The 17,749-nt window shown below is 40.6% G+C and overlaps 1 protein-coding gene across 1 annotated transcript in view; it reads right to left on the minus strand.

Moving 5' to 3' along the window:
• Positions 1-17,749, minus strand: part of HADHA (hydroxyacyl-CoA dehydrogenase trifunctional multienzyme complex subunit alpha) — a 54,584-nt gene that overhangs the window by 30,021 nt on the left and 6,814 nt on the right. The window contains exons 4-7 of the mRNA XM_003270602.4: positions 16,867-17,000; positions 14,244-14,382; positions 12,189-12,308; positions 10,215-10,317 (exon numbers count right to left, since the gene is read on the minus strand). Coding sequence (XP_003270650.1) covers positions 10,215-10,317; positions 12,189-12,308; positions 14,244-14,382; positions 16,867-17,000 — 496 coding nt within the window. The remainder of the gene's footprint in view (positions 1-10,214; positions 10,318-12,188; positions 12,309-14,243; positions 14,383-16,866; positions 17,001-17,749) is intronic.

Raw genomic sequence — 17,749 nt, forward strand, 5'->3', positions numbered from 1 at the left:
GTCTGTCTCAGTGGGCCTAGCAGGTCCCTGAGCCCATCCTGTGGTTATTTTCCCAGTTTCAGAATGTACAATTGGAACAGACATACTCAGCAATGAGTAATATCACTATATTCTCTGACTTGTAGAGTAAGGGCTACTATGGTGGGAAAGGCCAAGTAAAAGCCACTAAAACTGCCTCTACCTAGAAAACAGTAAACCAAAGCAACACCACAATCCTGGAGGGACTGCAGAGATTAGTGTCACCATCAAGGACTGAAAGAGGTAGGGGTGGTGATTCCCACTTCATTCTCATTCAACTTGTCTACTCTGGACGGTGCAGAAAACAGATGGATCTTATAGAATGACAGTGGATTACTGTACATTTAATCAGGTGGCAACTGCAATTCTAACTGGTATTCCAGATGTCGTTTTATTGCTTGAACAAATTAACATACATCCTTGGACCTGGTATGCAGTGACTGATCTGACAAAAGCTTTTTTTTCTTGGTATCTGTTAGTAAAGACCACCAGAAGCAGTTTGCTTTCAGCAATATACCTTCAATGTCTTACCTTAGGGGTGGGTGTATTGTTTTCAACCATATATCATAATTTAGTCCACAGAGAGCCTGATTACCTTGTCCTTCCACAAGATATCATGCTGGTTCATTACACTGTGATATGATGCTGAATGGATCTGGTGAGCAGGAAGTATTAACTACTCTAGACATACTGGGGGTAAGACGTGTGTGTCAGAAGGTGGGAAATAAATCCCTCCAAAATTCAGGGCCTCCCATGTTAGTGAAATTTCTGGGGATCCAGTGGTCTGGGGCATACAAAGACATCCCTTCTATGGTAAAGCGTAAGTGTTGCACTTGGCCCCTCCTACCACAAAAAAACACGCAGAACACCTGGTGGGCTGCTTCAGATTTTGGAGACAACATATTACTCATTTGGGTTGCTACTCCAGCCCATTTACTGAGTAACTAAAAAACCTGCTAGTTTAAGTGGCACCCAGAACAAGAGAGGCTGTTCTGCCATTTGGGCCATGTGATTCAAACCTGATGGCGCCTGAAGTGTGGGCAGCAGACAGAGGTGCTGTCTGGAGGAGTCTTTAATAGATCTCTATTAGGTGAATCACAACACAGACCCTTAGGATTTTAGAAAAAGCCCTACCATCCTCTGTGAATAACTACTCTCCTTTTGGGAAACAGTGTTTGACTTGTTAGTGGGACTTCGTAGAGACTCAAAGCTTAACCATGGAGCATCAAGTTACCAGGTGACCTGAGCTGCCGATCATGAAACAGATGTTGTCTAACCTACTAAGCCATAAAGTGGGGTGTACACGGTAGCATTCCATTATCAAATGGAAGTGGTATGTGTAAGACTGGGCGTAAACAGACCCTAAAGGCACAAGCTGCATGAGGAAGTAGCCAAAATACCCCACGGCCCTGTTCTTCTTTGTCTCTCCCAGCCTACACCTATGGCCTCATGGGGAGTTCTCTATGGCCAGTTGATTGGTAAAGAAAAACTCAGGCCTGGTTTGTAGATATTTCTGTGTGATATGCAGTTACCACCTGCAAGTGCACAGTTGTAACACTACAGTCCCTTCTGGGACATCCCTTAAGGACAGTGGTGAAGGGATAGCCTCCCAGTGGGCAGTACTTCTGGCAGTGCACCTGGTTGTTCATTTTGTCTGGAAAGAAAAATGGCCTGAGCTAAGGGTCTACTCTGATTCATAGGCTGTGGCCAATGGTTTGCCTGGATGGTCAGGAACTTGGAACACAGATGAAAAACTACTGACAAGGTGTTATGGGCTGAATTGTGTCCTCCCTACCCCATTCATATGTTGAAGTCCTATCCTCCAGTATCTCAGAATGTGACTATAATTGGGGACAGGGCCTTTAAAGAAGTGATTAAGTTAAAATGAGGCCATTAGGGTGTGCCCTAATCCAATCTGACTGGTGTCCTTATAAGAAGAAAAAATTTGGACACACAAAGGAGATGCCAGGGATGTGCAGACACAGTAAGAAAGCAGTGCCATCTGCAAGCCAAAGAGAGAAGCCTGAGAAGAAACCAAACCTGCTAACACCTGACCTTAGACTTCCAGTTTCCAGAAATGCGAGAAAACATGTTAAGTTTCTGTTGTTTAAGCCACTCAGTCTGGTATTTGTTATGGCAGCCCTAGCAAACTAATATACAAGGACACCTGGGGAATAGGTCAGTGGATAGACCTCTCTGAATACGCAAATAATGTGAAAACACTTGTGTCCCATTAAATGCTCATCAAAGAGTGACCTCAGCCGAGGATTTCAATGATCAAAGTGGATGGGATGACTCGTTCTATGGATACCAGTCAGCATCTTTCCCCAGTCACTCTTATCACTGCTTCATGAACAGTGGCCATGATGGTGGGTGTGGAGGTTATGCATGGGCTTAGGCAATCTGGTCTTTCACTTACCAAGGCCCATCTGGCTACAGCCACTGTTGAGTGCCCAATCAGCCAGTAGCAGAAATCTACACTGAATCCCTCATATGGAGAGTCTCCAGGGTGATCAGGGAGCCACCTTGTGGCAGGCTGAATTCTTTGCACTGCTTCTGTCATGGAAAGGGTAGTGCTTTGGTTCTTACTGGAACATTTACTGTGAATATCAATTTGCCTTCCTGGCATGCAATGCTTCTGCCAAAACTACCATTTGTGGATTTACAGAGTGCCTTATGGTATCCCACACCATTATGGTATCCCACAAAGCACTGCTTCTTATCAAGGAACTCACTTCTCAGTAAGTGAAGTGCAGCAATGGGCCATGCTCACGAAACACTGATCTTACTACATCACTGGGAAGCAGTTGGCTCGACAGAATGGTGGGATGGACTACAGAAGACTCCATCACAGTGCCAGCTAAGTGGCAGTATTTTGCAGAGTCAATGTCCTCCAGGATGCTGCAAATGTTTTAAATCAGCTTCCTGTATAGGGTGCTACTTTTCCCACAGCCAGGATTCGTGAGTCCAGAAATCAAGGAGAGCAAACAGAAATTACCCACTTCACTATTACCCCTAGTGATCTAATCTACCAGCAAAATTTCTGCTTCTTGTCCCTGCAACTTTGGGCTCTGCCTGTCTAGAGGGCTCAGTTCCAAAGGGAGGAATGCTTCTACCAGGAGACACAACAATGATTCTACTGAACTGTTAGTTAAAACTGACATCTGGCCACTTTGGGCTCCTCATGCCTCGGCATCAACAGGCAGCAGAGGGCAGGTACTGTACTGGCTGGGGTGATTAATCCTGATTGCCAAGGGGAAATTAGGTTGCTACTATACAACAGAGGTAAGAAAGAGTATGTCTCAAATGTGGCAGATCTCTTAGGGTGTCCCTTAGTACTAATATGACCTCTAATTAGTCAGTAGAAGATCACAACCCAACTCACACAGGACTGCTAGTGGCCTAGAAGACATTTTAGGAATGAAGGTCACCCCACCAGGCAAAGAACTAGGACAAACTGAGGTACTTCCTGAGGGCAAAGGGAATATGAAAAGGGGAGTAGCAATATCACCCTTTCCACACCAAAGCTGGTACACAGCCAGGGCACTGCGGTGTCATCTGAGGGAGCTGTAGTCAAGGACTTGGGTCTCTGGGGCTGGCTAAGCTCTTACACAAATGTGCATTCCTAGCCTAGATGCCTTCTATTCCTAGGTCTTTTTATATGGGGACTTTGGCTGAGGCCTTCTTCAGGTGCCTCTGCTGAGACCTTGTCAAAGGAGGAAGGGGAAATCTTTTATTTATTTATTTATTTATTTATTTATTTGAAACGGAGTCTCACTCTGTTGCCCAGGCTGGAGTGCAGTGGCACAATCTCGGCTCACTGCAACCTCTGCCTCCTGGGTTCAAGTGATTCTCCTGCCTCAGCCTCCTGAGTAGCTGGGATTACAGGCATGTGCCACCACGCCTGGCTAATTTTCGTATTTTTAGTGGAGATGAGGTTTCGCCATGTTGGCCAGGCTGGTCTCAAACTCCTGACCTCAGGTGATCTGCCCACCTCGGCCTCCCAAAGTGCTGGTATTACAGGCATGAGCCACTGCACCTGGCCAGAAGGGGAAATCTTAAAGACACTTCTCCCAGTCTACTCCACTCTCCTCACCCAGGGTCCATAAAGCCGCAGGAACCTTTTGTTCAGGGCTTTCGCAACAGTGAGATGTCCCCCACTTGTATGCTAATCTACCAGATCCTCAACCAGTGTACCATTCCATGGGGAAAATGGTATAGGGAGGAGCTGGCACTTTCTCTGGTTTTAGCCTTTTGTGTAAATTATCATATTAAGTGAATAAAGGCTCCACTGTTACTTTCCTTTTGGGTTGTTTAATTATTTACTCTGATATTTGATAGCTCAGTTCTCTTTCCAGATCAGCTGAATACTGATCTGGAAATATTATAAATATTCATTTCTGAATACAGTAATGAATACTGTACTATTTATGAGGGTTTCTTTATTTTGTTATGAATGTATATAATTAACCAAATATTTGTGTTTCTTCTCTATCTCCTTATCATCTAATATAAGATGTATCCATAACAGTTAACTTTATATCATAGCATTTATGTTACAGAATATGAGAGAAGAGTGAATTTCACCCAAGGGCTCTGCATCCTCTTCTAGGGAAAGGATTAGTGTATTTTTGGTTGTATAAAGGAGAATTGCATTATGTCAGGATAAAGTATGACTCTTGTCATTGCCTTTATTTGAAGACTAAGTATGGCTTTAGGAGATGTGTATGGGTGTCAAATAGACAAGGGGTGGAGTATGATAGTCTTCAGATACATCAACTTGGCTAGGCTACAGCCCAGTTATTCAATAAACATTAACCTAGATGTTACTATGAAGGTATTTTATAAGTGATTAAAGTCCTATCAGCTGATAAACTATCAATATCAGGAATGAATGAGGAGACATCAGTATAGAGTATAAAAACATTAAAATGACAAGTATTATGAACAGCTTTATTGCAATACATTTGGCAAATTGTTAATAGATGAAATGAACAAATTATTTGAAAGACACAACTACTATAGCTTACTTTAGAATGGAGAACCTGAATAGCCCTATATCTATTAATTGAATTCATAAGTAAAATTTTCCCAACAAAGAAAACTAGGAGCCCAGGAATTACTGATTAATTCTATCAAGTATTTAAGAAATAATAGCAACTCTACATAAAATCTTCCAGAAAATATAAAAGGAGGCCAGGCACAGTGGCTCACACCTGTAATCCCAGCACTTTGGGAGGCTGAGGCAGGTGGATCATGAGGTCAGAAGATTGAGACCATCCTGGCCAACATGATGAAACACCGTTTCTACTAAAAATACAAAAATTAGCCCAAGATCTCGCCACTGCACCGCTCCAGCCTGGCGACAGGGTGAGGCTCCGTCTAACAAAAAAAAAAAAAAAAAAAAAAAAAGAGAGGAGAGAACACTTCTCAATTCATTTTATGAAGCCAGCATTATCCTGATGCCAACACCATGCAAAAATATCATAAGAAAATTATCCTTGAGACTTTATCCCTCATGACGACATAAAAATCCTTTATACTATATGACAACAAAATGGAGTTTATTCCAAGAAGCAAGGCTAGTTCAATATTCAAAAATCAATGTGACTGACATTATTAATAGACTAAAAAAGAAAAAAAAAACCCCACAATTATCTCCGTAGATGGAGAAAAGGCATGACAAAATTCAATACTCATTCTCAGCAAACCTGATAAAGAGCACACATGAAAAACCTACAACTAACATCATACTTAATACTGAATGCTTTCCTCCTAAGACTGGGAACAAGTTGACAATACTTGTTCTCATGACTTCTATCCAATATTGTACAAAGGTCTTAGACATTGTGGTAAGTCAAGAAAAAGAAATAAATGGCATCTATATTGGAAAGAAAGAAGCCAAACTGTCTTTACTTATAGACAACATAATTTATCTATGTAGAAAATCCTCAGGAATCTATCAAAAAAAAAAAAAGGCTACTCGAACTAGTAAATGAATTTAGCTAAACCACAAGATACAAGGTCCATGTCCAAAAATCTTTGTATTTCTATATTCTAGTGAGAAATTAAAGTTAAAAAAGTAAAACAGCCTACAAGTATGAAATACCTAGGCATAAATTTAACAAAATGTGTTCAAGATCTACTCACTGAAAAGTACCAAACACTGCTGAGAGAAATTTAAAGACCTAAATAAACAGAGAACTTTACCATGTTCATGGATGAAATGACTCAATATTTTTAAGCTATAATTCTCCCCAAATTTATATACTGATTCAATGCAATTCCAATAAAAATCCTAGCAGGTATTTTTGTAGATATGGAGAAAATGATTATAAAATTTATACACAAATGCAAAGGAACTAGTATGAGCAAAATAATTTTGAAACAAGAGACCTGAGTTGGAGGACTTATACTGCTTAATTTCAGGATTCCCTATAAAAATACAATAATCAAGACAGTGTGGTATTGGTTTAACAAAAGACATATAGATAACTAGGAATAGGAAATCCAATTGGCCCAAACAGATAAGATCAGTTGATTTTTGATCAAGGGGTCAAAGTAGTTCACTGAGGAAATAGTCTTCTCAACAAATGGTGCCAGGACATTTGGATACTCATATGCAAAAAGGGAAGAAAAGGCCCTCAATCCTTACCTCACACCATATACAAACTTGAAATGAATCACAGACCAAAATGTAAGAGCTAAAACTAGAAAATTTCTAGAAGAAAGTATACAGGAACATCTTAGTGATACTGAGTTAGAAAAATACTTTTTAGATCTCACACTAATAGAATGATCCATAAATACTTCAAATGGATCACAGACCAAAATGTAAGAGCTAAAACTAGAAAATTTCTAGAAGAAAGTATACAGGAAAATCTTAGTGATCTTGAGTTAGAGAAATATTTTTTAGATACCACACTAACAGCATGATCCATAAAAGAGAAACTTGATAAGCCAGACTTCATTAAAATTAAGAATTTCTGCTCTTATATAGTGAAAAGATAAGCCACAGACTGTAAGGAAATATTTGCAAATCATATATTTGATAAAGGACTCATATCCTAATATATAAAGAACTCTGAAAACTCAATAATAGGAAAAACAACTCAGTCCAAGAAAATGGGCAAAAAATTTGAACAGATGCTTCTTTATCAAGTAAGATATACAGATATTCAATATCTTTGGTAATTAGGGTAATATAAAAATCACAATGAAATATGACTACATTCCAGCTGGGTGTGGTGGCACACGCCTGTAATCTCAGCACTTTGGGAGGCCGGGTGGATAACTTGAGGTCAGGAGTTTGAGACCAGCCCTGACAACATGGTAAAACCCGATCTCTACTAAAAATACAAAAATTAGTTGGACATGGTGGTGGGCGCCTGTAGTCCCAGCTACTTGGGACGCTGAGGCAGGAGAATCGCTTGAACCTGGCAGGCAGAGGTTGCAGTGAGCCAAAATTGTTCCACTGCACTCCAGCCTGGGCAACAGAGTGAGACTGTGTCTCAAAAAAAAAAAAAAAAAAAAAAAAAAAGAACCATTACTACATTCCTGTTACAATGTCTAAAATTAAGAAGATTGACCATGCAAAGTGGTTGGTACCTAGAACTCTCATACACTGCTCGTGGGAATGCAAAAGAGTATAACCACTTTGGGAAAACAGTCTGACAGAAAAGCAAACACATACTTAGCACATGCTAGTGGCACGTGGCTCGTAATCCCGGCTTCTTGGGAGGCTGAGGCAGGAAGATTGTTTGAGCCCTGGAGTCTGAGGCCAGCCTGGGTGACATAGCAAGACTCAAAGTCTCATCTCTAAATTTTTTTTTTCTTCCCAGAGATAAGGTCTCCCTCTGTCACCCAGGCTGGAGTGCAGTGGCCCCATCATAGCTCAATGTGACTTCAAACTCCTGGGTTCAAGCAATCCTCCTGCCTTAGCCTCCCTAGTAGCCAGGACTACAGGCATGTGCCACCACACCCAACTAGTTAAAACTTTTTATTTTGTTGAGACAGAGTCTTGTTATGTTGCTCAGGCTAAACTTTTTTTTTTCAAAAGCTAATATATATCTGTTATACGGACTAGCCAATCCACTCTTCAGTACTTACCCAACAGAAATGAAACATTTGTCCACATAAAGACTTTTTTTTTTTTTTTTTTGAGACAGTCTCGCTCTGTCACCCAGGCTGGAGTGCAGTGGCGCAATCTTGGCTCACTGCAACCTCCACCTCCTGGGTTCAAGCGATTCTCCTACCTTAGCCTCCCGAGTAGCTGGGACCACAGGTGCACACCACTACACCCAGCTAATTTTTGTATTTTTAGTAAAGACGGGGTTTCGCCATGTTGGTCAGGCTGGTGTTGAACTCCTGACCTCAGGTGATCAGCCTGCCTCAGCCTCCCAAAGTGCTGGGATTAGAGGTTGAGCCACCACGCCCAGTCACGCACACATGAAGACTTAAAGATGAATGTTCATAGCAGTTTTATTCAGAATAGCCCTAAATTAGAAACAACTCAAATGCTCATCATTTGGTGAATGGATAAACAAACTATGGTACATTTCTACAATGGAGTAACACTCAGCAATAAGAAGGAACAAACTGCTGATATATGCAACAGTATGGATGCATCTCAAAAGCATTATGCTAAGTGAACTAAGATGAAAACAAGCTACATACCAGAAATGTTCAAAAATTTTTTTTTAAAAGATGGCATCTCACTCTGTTGCTCAGGCTGGAGTGCAGTGGTGTGATCATAGCTCACTACAGCCTTGAACTTCTGGGCTCAAACAATATTCCTGCCTCAGCCTCCTGACTAGCTGAGACTACAGGTATACACTATGATACCCAGCTAATTGAAAAAAAAAAAAAATTCTTTTTTAAGAGATGGGATCTTGCTCTGTTGTCCAGGCTGGTCTTGAATTCCTGGCCTCAAGCAGTTCTCCCATCTCAGCCTCCCAAAGTGCTATGATTATAGGTGTGAGCCACCATGCACGGCTACTTTTGGATTGTGGCAGTGTTTACACAGCTATACACATTTTCAAAACTCACATTATACATTAAAAGTTGGTCAATTTCATCAGACACAGTGGCTCACACCTGTAATCTCAGCATTTTGGGTGGCTGAGGGAGGAGGATTACTTGAGCCTGGAGTTTGAGACTAGCTTGGACAACAGAGTGAGATCTCGTTTCTACAAAAAATAAAAAATTAGCTGGTGTAGCAGCATATGCCTGTGGTCTCAGCTACTCGGGGGGCACAAGTGGGAAGATCATTTGAGCCCAAAAAGTTGAGGTTGCAACAAGCTATATTCACACCACTATACTCCAGTCTGAGCAACAGAGTGAGACCCCAACATGCACGCACACACACACACACACACAAAATTAATACATTTACTATTATGTAAATAATATCTAAATAATGCTGATTTTCAATAAATATAAGAGGGTGATGAACAGCCAAGTCAGAATAGTGGCTTCTTTGGATAAAGGGAGGCAAAGAAACTGAATGGGAGGAAGTAGCCCATCAGTAGATGTCAATTATTGTTAATATTCTCAGGTTGGTTGTTTCATTTATTATATTACTAAAACAGACACAAGAAACTGAAGGAAGGTTATGCATGGATAATGATACAGGTAATTTAAGAACCAAAAATAATGATTTGACTGAATTCTGTACTCCTAATGTTCTAATTATAAAGCAAAATAAAAATCAGGGTGATGTTGAAAATGATTTAGTATTAGTTATTTTAGAAAACTTCCTTCCTTAGAATAATGACTCATTTCTTAAGAGTTTGAGCTTCACTCTGTGCTTCCTGTGATATTCAGGAGGTTAACTGTTTTTTCTTTTGAGATGGGAGTCTGGCTCTGTTGCCCAGGCTGGAGCGCAATGGCATGATCTTGGCTCACTGCAACCTCAGCCCCACCAGGTTCAAGCAATCCTCCTGCCTCAGCCTCCCAAGTAGCTGGGACTACAGGTTTGCGCCACCACACCCGGCTAATCATTTTTAGTGGAGACAGGGTTTCACCATGTTGGCAAGGCTGGTCTCAAACTCCCGACCTTAAGTGATCTTCCCGCCTCAGGCTCCCAAAGTGCTGGGATTACAGGTGTTGAGCCACCGTGCCTGGCCTAAGAGGTTAACTCTTTAAGAAAATAAGTAACTTTATAAGGCCCGACTCTGAGATGTGCTAACACTTACCCAGGGGTTCCACCAATTGGTCAACCAGTCCCATTTTCTTTGCCCTGTCTGCACGAATGCTTCTACCAGTCAGCATCATGTCCAAAGCAGCAGGCACACCCACCTAACAGGCAAGCAAGGATGAGAATATAGGGGGAAAAAAATCAGGGTGATAATTATATAGTTTACAAATCATCAAATGAACAAATATTAAAATGAGAAAAGTCAAGCCATATGTTTATGCTATTTGTCAATAGCATAGATAAGTTATATTTAATATACTGATACACACTTGGGTAACTTTGGGGATTAGATACCTCTAGCTGAAGCAAAAATGTCTGTATCTCTTAATTCAATATATAGGATTCTTATACTAATAAGGTAAAGAATTTCGTGTTTCCTAAAATTGTACATTTCTGTTATTCTGAGGGTTTTTTTTCTATCATTTATATAATATTTAAAATTCTGGCCAGGCACGGTGGCTCACACCTGTAATCCCAGCACTTTGGGAGGCCAAGGCAGCAGGGTCACCTGAGGTCAGGAGTTTGAGACCTGCCTGGCCTGACATGGTGAAATCCTGTCTTTACTAAAAATACAAAAAATTAGCTGGGTGTGGTGGGGCACACCTGTCATTCTAGCTACTCGGGAGGCTGAGGCACAAGAATTGCTTGAATCCGGAGGTGGAGGTTGCAGTGAGCCGAGATCACGCTACTGTACTCCAGTCTGAGCAACAAGAGTGACTCTGTCCCAAAAATAAAATAAAATAAAATTCTCATATTGAAACTAGCAAAGACTCTGAGAAACCTGATAGTTTTGACAAAGTCTTTAAAAAGAATTTTAAGCTTAACAAAAATAGAACTTAGCTAGGGCTGCTTATATGGCATACTAGAAGAATGGCTTCTAGCAACATTCAAATACCAGCTATAGTTTAAGAAAAAAAAAGAAGAAAGAAACTCAGCAAATATTTTTGATACACATATATGCATATTCATTCTTTCAATAAATCCTTTTGACATTCCTATGAAGGAAAGCACATTATTATTATTAGAAAATTAACACCATAAACCTTGTTTTCTTTTGTGCTCAATTGAGATCAACTTCCCTGCAAAGAGTATTTCTGTTGAGCCTTGTTTTCACTGAGGAATCTAAAGTGCCAGAAGCTGTGAGGTTCAGTGGGCCCTTGAGTTGACATTAAGATTGCTCTACAGCATCCAGGTCTGACTGTCCTTCCCTTCTCCTTGGAATTCAAAGCCTGCTGAGCCTCTTTTGGTTCCATACAACACAGCAATGAGAACATCCAAATCAGACAATGAGGGAAAAGGTCTGCCTCTTATATATGTTATGAAATATTAATATGAGTCATGGTTTTGAAAAACTATTAAGACAGTACTAGGTGGAAAAGGAACCAATTAAACCATAAGCTCCAGAAAAGCAAGACATGCATCTTAGTTATCTTTATCCTTCCTCAGAGACTAACAAAGGACCTTGATCAATAATTCTGTGGAATCAGGCCAGGCGTGGTGGCTCACGCCTGTTGTCCTAGCACTTTGGGAGGCTGAGGCGGGAGGATTACCTGAGGTCGGGAGTTCAAGACCAGCCTGGCCAACATGGTGAAACTCCATCTCTACTAAAAAATATAAAAAATTAGCTGGGTGCAATGGTGCACGCCTGTAATTCCAGCTATTGGGGAGGGTGAGGCAGCAGAATCACTTGAACCTGGGAGGAGAAGGTTGCAGTGAGCTGAGATCCCGCTACTGCACTCTAGCCTGGGCTACAGAGCGAGACTTTGTCTGAAAAAAAAAAAAAAAAAAAAAAAAAAAAAAATTCCGTGGAATTGAAAAAATAAGTACCAGGAATAAAGTCTGTCATTGACCCTGTACACTCATATTTTATTTTGTTTTTTAACTCTACAATGAATGCCCATATTGTGCATTTTATACAAGAAAACAGATTTAAAGAGGGCATATAGGTTCACAAAGGGGATGTTAGACTCACCATTTTGGGCAGCCTTTGTGTGCCTCCTGCTCCTGGTAAGACTCCCAGCAAGACTTCAGGGGTACCTAAGACTGTTTTTCTGTCTTTTGTTGCTATTCTGTATTGGCATGAAATGGCAAGCTTTGAACAAATGAAAGAAAATTAGAATGTTAGAAAATGTAACTTAGTAGCAACTTGAGATGGATAAGGGTCTAAAGATTACTTATAAAGCAGGAATGCGCTCACAGAATAAACTGAAATTCCTTAGGCTGGCATTTAATAATTTCTAGAATTTACCTTTTTAGCCTTTTTTCATACTTTTCCTCTAATTTACTAACCTCTTTTTGGGCCGTAGATTTCCTAAAAAATCTACTGAAAGCTAGAGAAACTCTCAAGAGAAAAATGCACACACAATTTTATATGGACCCCAGGTTAAAAAGCCCTGGACTCTCCAATCAAGCACGTCTACTTATGGTGTCCTAGTTGGCTTTGCTTTTGCCTTTGCTCACACCATACCATATGTGGAATTGTTTTTCCCTCCATATTCTGGTTAATCAAATTCTGCTTATAGTTTGGGACCAGGCACAGGTTTTCTTAATTAATATAGTCATGTGTCACATAATGAGGGGGATATGTTCTGAGAAATGTGTTATTAGGCAATTTTGTTGTTGTGTGAACATCGTAGAGTGTAATTACACAAACCCAGATGGCAGAGCCTGCTACACTTCTAGGCTATATGGGATAACCTGTTGCTCCTAGTCCAGCAGTCCCCAACCTTTTTAACACCAGGGACTGATTTTGTGGAAGACAATTTTTCCAAGAACTGGGGGTGGGGTGGGAGGGAGTGGTTTCAGGATGAAACTGTTCCACTTCAAATCATCAGGCATTAGAGGCCAATGGAGTGGGCAACCTGGATCTCTCTCATGTGCAGTTCACAACAGGGTTCCAGCTCTTATGAGAATCTAATGCCACTGTTGATATGACAGGAGGTGGAACTCAGGCGGTAATGTTCACTCGCCCACTGCTCACCTCCTGCTGTGGGGCCCAGTTCCCAACAGGCTATGGCCTGGGGATTGGGGACCCCTGTCCTAAGGGGCTACGAACCTGGACAGCATGTGACTATTGAATACTGTAGGCAACTGTGGCAAAGTGATAAGCATTTCTGTATCTAAACACAGAAAAGGTATAGAAAAATGTAGTGTTACAGTCTTATACAACCACTGTCGTATATGCAACTGGTCATTGAAACGTTATGTGGTAAATGACTGCATATGTGAAAGTGTCTGGCACAGAGTTCAGCATGTGAAAAGTGCTCAACGAATGTTTCCTTTTCCCCTTCTTTTTTTTTCCTACATGTTTGGGTCTAGTAAGCATCTCCTTTCAAATCTTCTATTATTTACCATCTTTACTACTGACAAAGCACTTATATTATGCTTTGTGTATCTCAACCAGACTTAAGTAACTTAAGAGCCTAGATCACACTTCTGAATCTTTGCCCTGCAAACTTGAACCAGATTTTTACAACTGAAAAGGACATTAGAGATGCAGTTCAAATGAAAACATCACACTTTCATTTACTTGCTCTGTGCCACTTGCTCTGTGTCATGTGGATTAAGGATTAACACCTATCCAGAAGTTTGATAACTAAAAACAAAGCTAGCTAGGCACGGTAGCTCACACCTGTAATCCCAGCACTTTGGGAGGCCGAGGCAGGAGGATCATTTGAGGTCAGGAGTTTGAGACCAGCCTGACCAACATGGTGAAACTCCATCTCTACTAAAAATACAAAAATTAGCTGGGCATGGTGATGCACACCTGTAATCCCAGCTACTGGGGAGGCTGAAGCAGGAGAATTGTTTGAAGCCAGGAGGCGGAGGCTGCAGTGAGCCAAGATCGTGCCATTGCACCCCAGCCTGGGAGACAAGAGCAAAATTCCGTCTCAAAGCAAAAAACAAAAAACAAAGCTGATTCTCCTCCAGAAACTTTTTCCAGGCAAAGCAGTAGCCTAAGGGTTTACAGCTGATGAATGCTACCAATGAGTTGGACAGTGTCTCCATAACTTTAGAATATCTATACCTCAAGTCCTCCTCCCAGGCAGGATCCATTGATGGCAGCCACAATAGGCTTTGTGGACTTTTCAAGTTTCTCAACTATTCTCTGTGCTTCTTGTGATAGCTGTGTTACTTCTTGAAGGGTCTTGCAAGCGGCTAACATGCTGCATTATCCATAAAAGTAGAGAACAGAGAAAAAGACAAAACTATAACTTATTTGGTTCAATACTTATTCACTATACACTTATCCTATCATGCACCAATATTTGGTGATGAATCTTCAAATACTCAGAAGGTTAAGAACGATTTTGCTTCAAATAGCACAATAGCAGCAACATCATCTCTCCATAAAGAGTGTTAAACTTCGGTGAAGTTTAACTAAAAATACAAAAAATTAGCCGGGCGTAGTGGCGGGTGCCTGTAGTCCCAGCTACTAGGGAGGCTGAGGCAGGAGAACAGTGTGAAACCAGGAGGCGGAGCTTGCAGTGAGCCGAGATCGTGCCACTGCACTCCAGCCTGGGCAACAGAGCGAGACTCCATCTCAAAAAAAAAAAAAAAAATTCTGGACCCAGAAAACATAAATGTGTTGCATAATTTATTTTTACTTCTGTAATAAATCATTAAATTATAAAGCTTGGTACAAGGGAAAATCATCTTTGGTAAATTACTTCACTATCAGATTAAACATTTCACTATCAGGTAAACAGCAATAAAAATGACAAAAGAAAAGCTTCCAAGTTGTTCAGAGAAATCTAAAACATTTTAACAGATCCCCCTAATGATTAAAAATGACCAGGTAGGCCAGGCATGGTGGCTCATGCCTGTAATCCCAACACTTTGGGAGGCCAAGGCAGGTGGATCACCTGAGGTCAGGAGCTCGAGACCAGCCTGGTCAACATGGTGAAACTGCATCTCTACTAAAAATACAAAAATTAGCTGGGCATGGTGGTGCATTCCTGTAGTCCTGGCTACTCAGGAGGCTGAGGCAAGAGAATCACTGGAACCCGGGAGGTGGAGGTTGCAGTGGGCTGAGATCGCACCACTGTACTCCAGCCTGGGCGGCAGAGGGAGACTCCGTCTCAAAAATAAATAAGTAAATAAAAATGATCGGGTGCAATGATGTCCTTTAATTTCAGTTTGTTTCATTTGCTACTTTGTGAACACATTTAGGATATGGATTTTGTACTTCTGACCAAGGATAACTAGTATATTCTGTAATTTTATACACTGAGAGTTGCTCAGCTGGCCTCATAGAAGCTACATGTATTTTCCTCTGGATATAGGTAGCTACTGCCAGGTACATCAGTGTCTTTTTAGACTTTATAAATGTTCTGTTTAATGTTGATTTTTTAGAAGATGCAAAATTATCTTATCAAGTGGTTTTTCTTCTAGCTGAATTATTTGTGTCTAACAAGAGACTGATTACTACACATAAATAATTACGCTTTCAGTACAAATTACTAAACCTACAATGCTGGCTATCATTGTCTAAAACACAAATAACATAACAAATACCCATATTTTAATGGAATTGACAACATTTTAACCTATTAAACTGACACTAAAATATCATTTCCCCTCTTTATGTATGTGTAAACAATTCTAAGTTAATGTAAGCACACATTCCACCATTTAGCAGAGGAAAAGAAAATACTAGCTGCATCTGTAAAGCTGCCTTTAACAATCAAGTCCTACCACCCACTTCATTTCCCCGAAGCAGCCATCTTCATGTTTGTAGTGTCTCCTTCCAGACCAACTACGATTGTGTCTATAAATAGTATCAATAATTATTCCATGTTTGGTTTTAAAACATTTATAGAAACTATATACTGTATGAAACATTCTGCAATTTGCTTTTGTTTTAACTTAACCTTATGTTTTTGAGTTCTAACATCATATTGTGGATCTAGTTAATTCCTTTTACCTGTTTTGTAGTATTCTATTGTGTGAATAGTCCACATTTTACTTACCCACTTTCCTACTGACTGACATTTGGTTTTAAATTCTTCATCATTTTACACTATACGGACCAAACATCCTTGTACACTGGTTCTTATAAACAAGGGGTGAGATTTCTCTAGATCACATGATGTGTGTGTGTGTATATATATGTGTGTCTGTGTATATATATATACTGTGTGTGTGTATATATATATACTGTGTGTGTGTGTGTGTGTGTGTATATATATATATATATATATATATATATATATATATACACTTTCTTTTTTAAAGACAGTCTCACTCTGTCACCCAGGCTGGAGTGCAGTGGTGCGACCTCGGCTCACTGCAACCTCTGCCTCCCAGGGTCAAGGGATTCTCGTGCCACAGCCTCCTGAATAGCTGAGATTACAAGCGTGTGCCACCATGCCTAATTTTTGTATTTTTAGTGGAGACAGGGTTTCACCATGTTGGCCAGGCTGGTCTTGAGCTCTTGGCTTCATGTGATCCACCTGCCTTGGCCTCCCAAAGTGCTGGGATTACAGGCAAGAACCACCACACCCAGCCTGATATGTACATTTTCAATTTTACAGGGCTGTGTCACTGTGCCCAGCACTTCTACTTTCTTTTAAAAGGAGAAATTATTAGGCCTAAGAAACGCACTATTAACCAAGATAAAAGGTGACTTCAAGTTTCCTAAAACTTACTTGATATCAGCACCTGCAATAAAGCAGCCTGGCTTTGATGAGATAATGACGGCACTTCTGATTTGATCACTAGCCCAGATTTCATTCATAACTTCTGAGAACTCTGAATGCAGCTCTTTACTCAGTGTATTTACCTGCCAAAGGGAAATATATACAGGTAAGGGTTTAAATTTGAAGCACCGGATGTACATACCACCATCAAATGCTATTTTAATTATAAGAAATATACTTATCCAGCAGAAATATACTGTTAGAAGAGAGTAAGAAATACCATTCTCCCAGCAAGTCAGTAGCTTTCTATTCAGGCAGCTTTGGCCCACTATAAGCACCCCTTCCTTTAAAAATAGGTCTTCTCAAAGGAGGAACTCAGGGTCATCCTCAGAGTTTGAATCATATGTAGGCTATAAACAAATAGGTCTACAAACATTTATTGGCATGGAAAAAATCTGTATAACGTTAAGAAAAAAATGAAATACAAATAAGACATATAGGCCAGGAATGGTGGCTCATCCCTGTAATCCCTGCACTTTGGGAGGCCAAGGCGGGCGGATCACTTGAGCTCACGAGTTCGAGACCAGCCTGGGCAACATAATGGAACCCTGCCTCTACAGAAAATACAAAAATTAGCCTGGCCTGGCAGCACATGCCTATAGTCCCAGCTACTCAGGAGGCTTAGGTGGGAGGATCACCTGAGCCTGGGAAGGCTGAAGCTGCAGTGACCTGTGACTGTGCCACTGCACTCCAGCCTAGGCAACAGAATGAGACCCTATCTTCAAAAAAAACCATATAGTATGATCTTAGCTTTGTAAATATTATTCATTGAAACTGAATTACATGTGATTATCCCATGGAAGATACCAAGAAAAAAATGTGGTTATCTTTG

This window comes from Nomascus leucogenys, chromosome 19 (assembly GCF_006542625.1).
Source record: "Nomascus leucogenys isolate Asia chromosome 19, Asia_NLE_v1, whole genome shotgun sequence".
Classification (NCBI taxonomy): Eukaryota; Metazoa; Chordata; class Mammalia; order Primates; family Hylobatidae; genus Nomascus; species Nomascus leucogenys.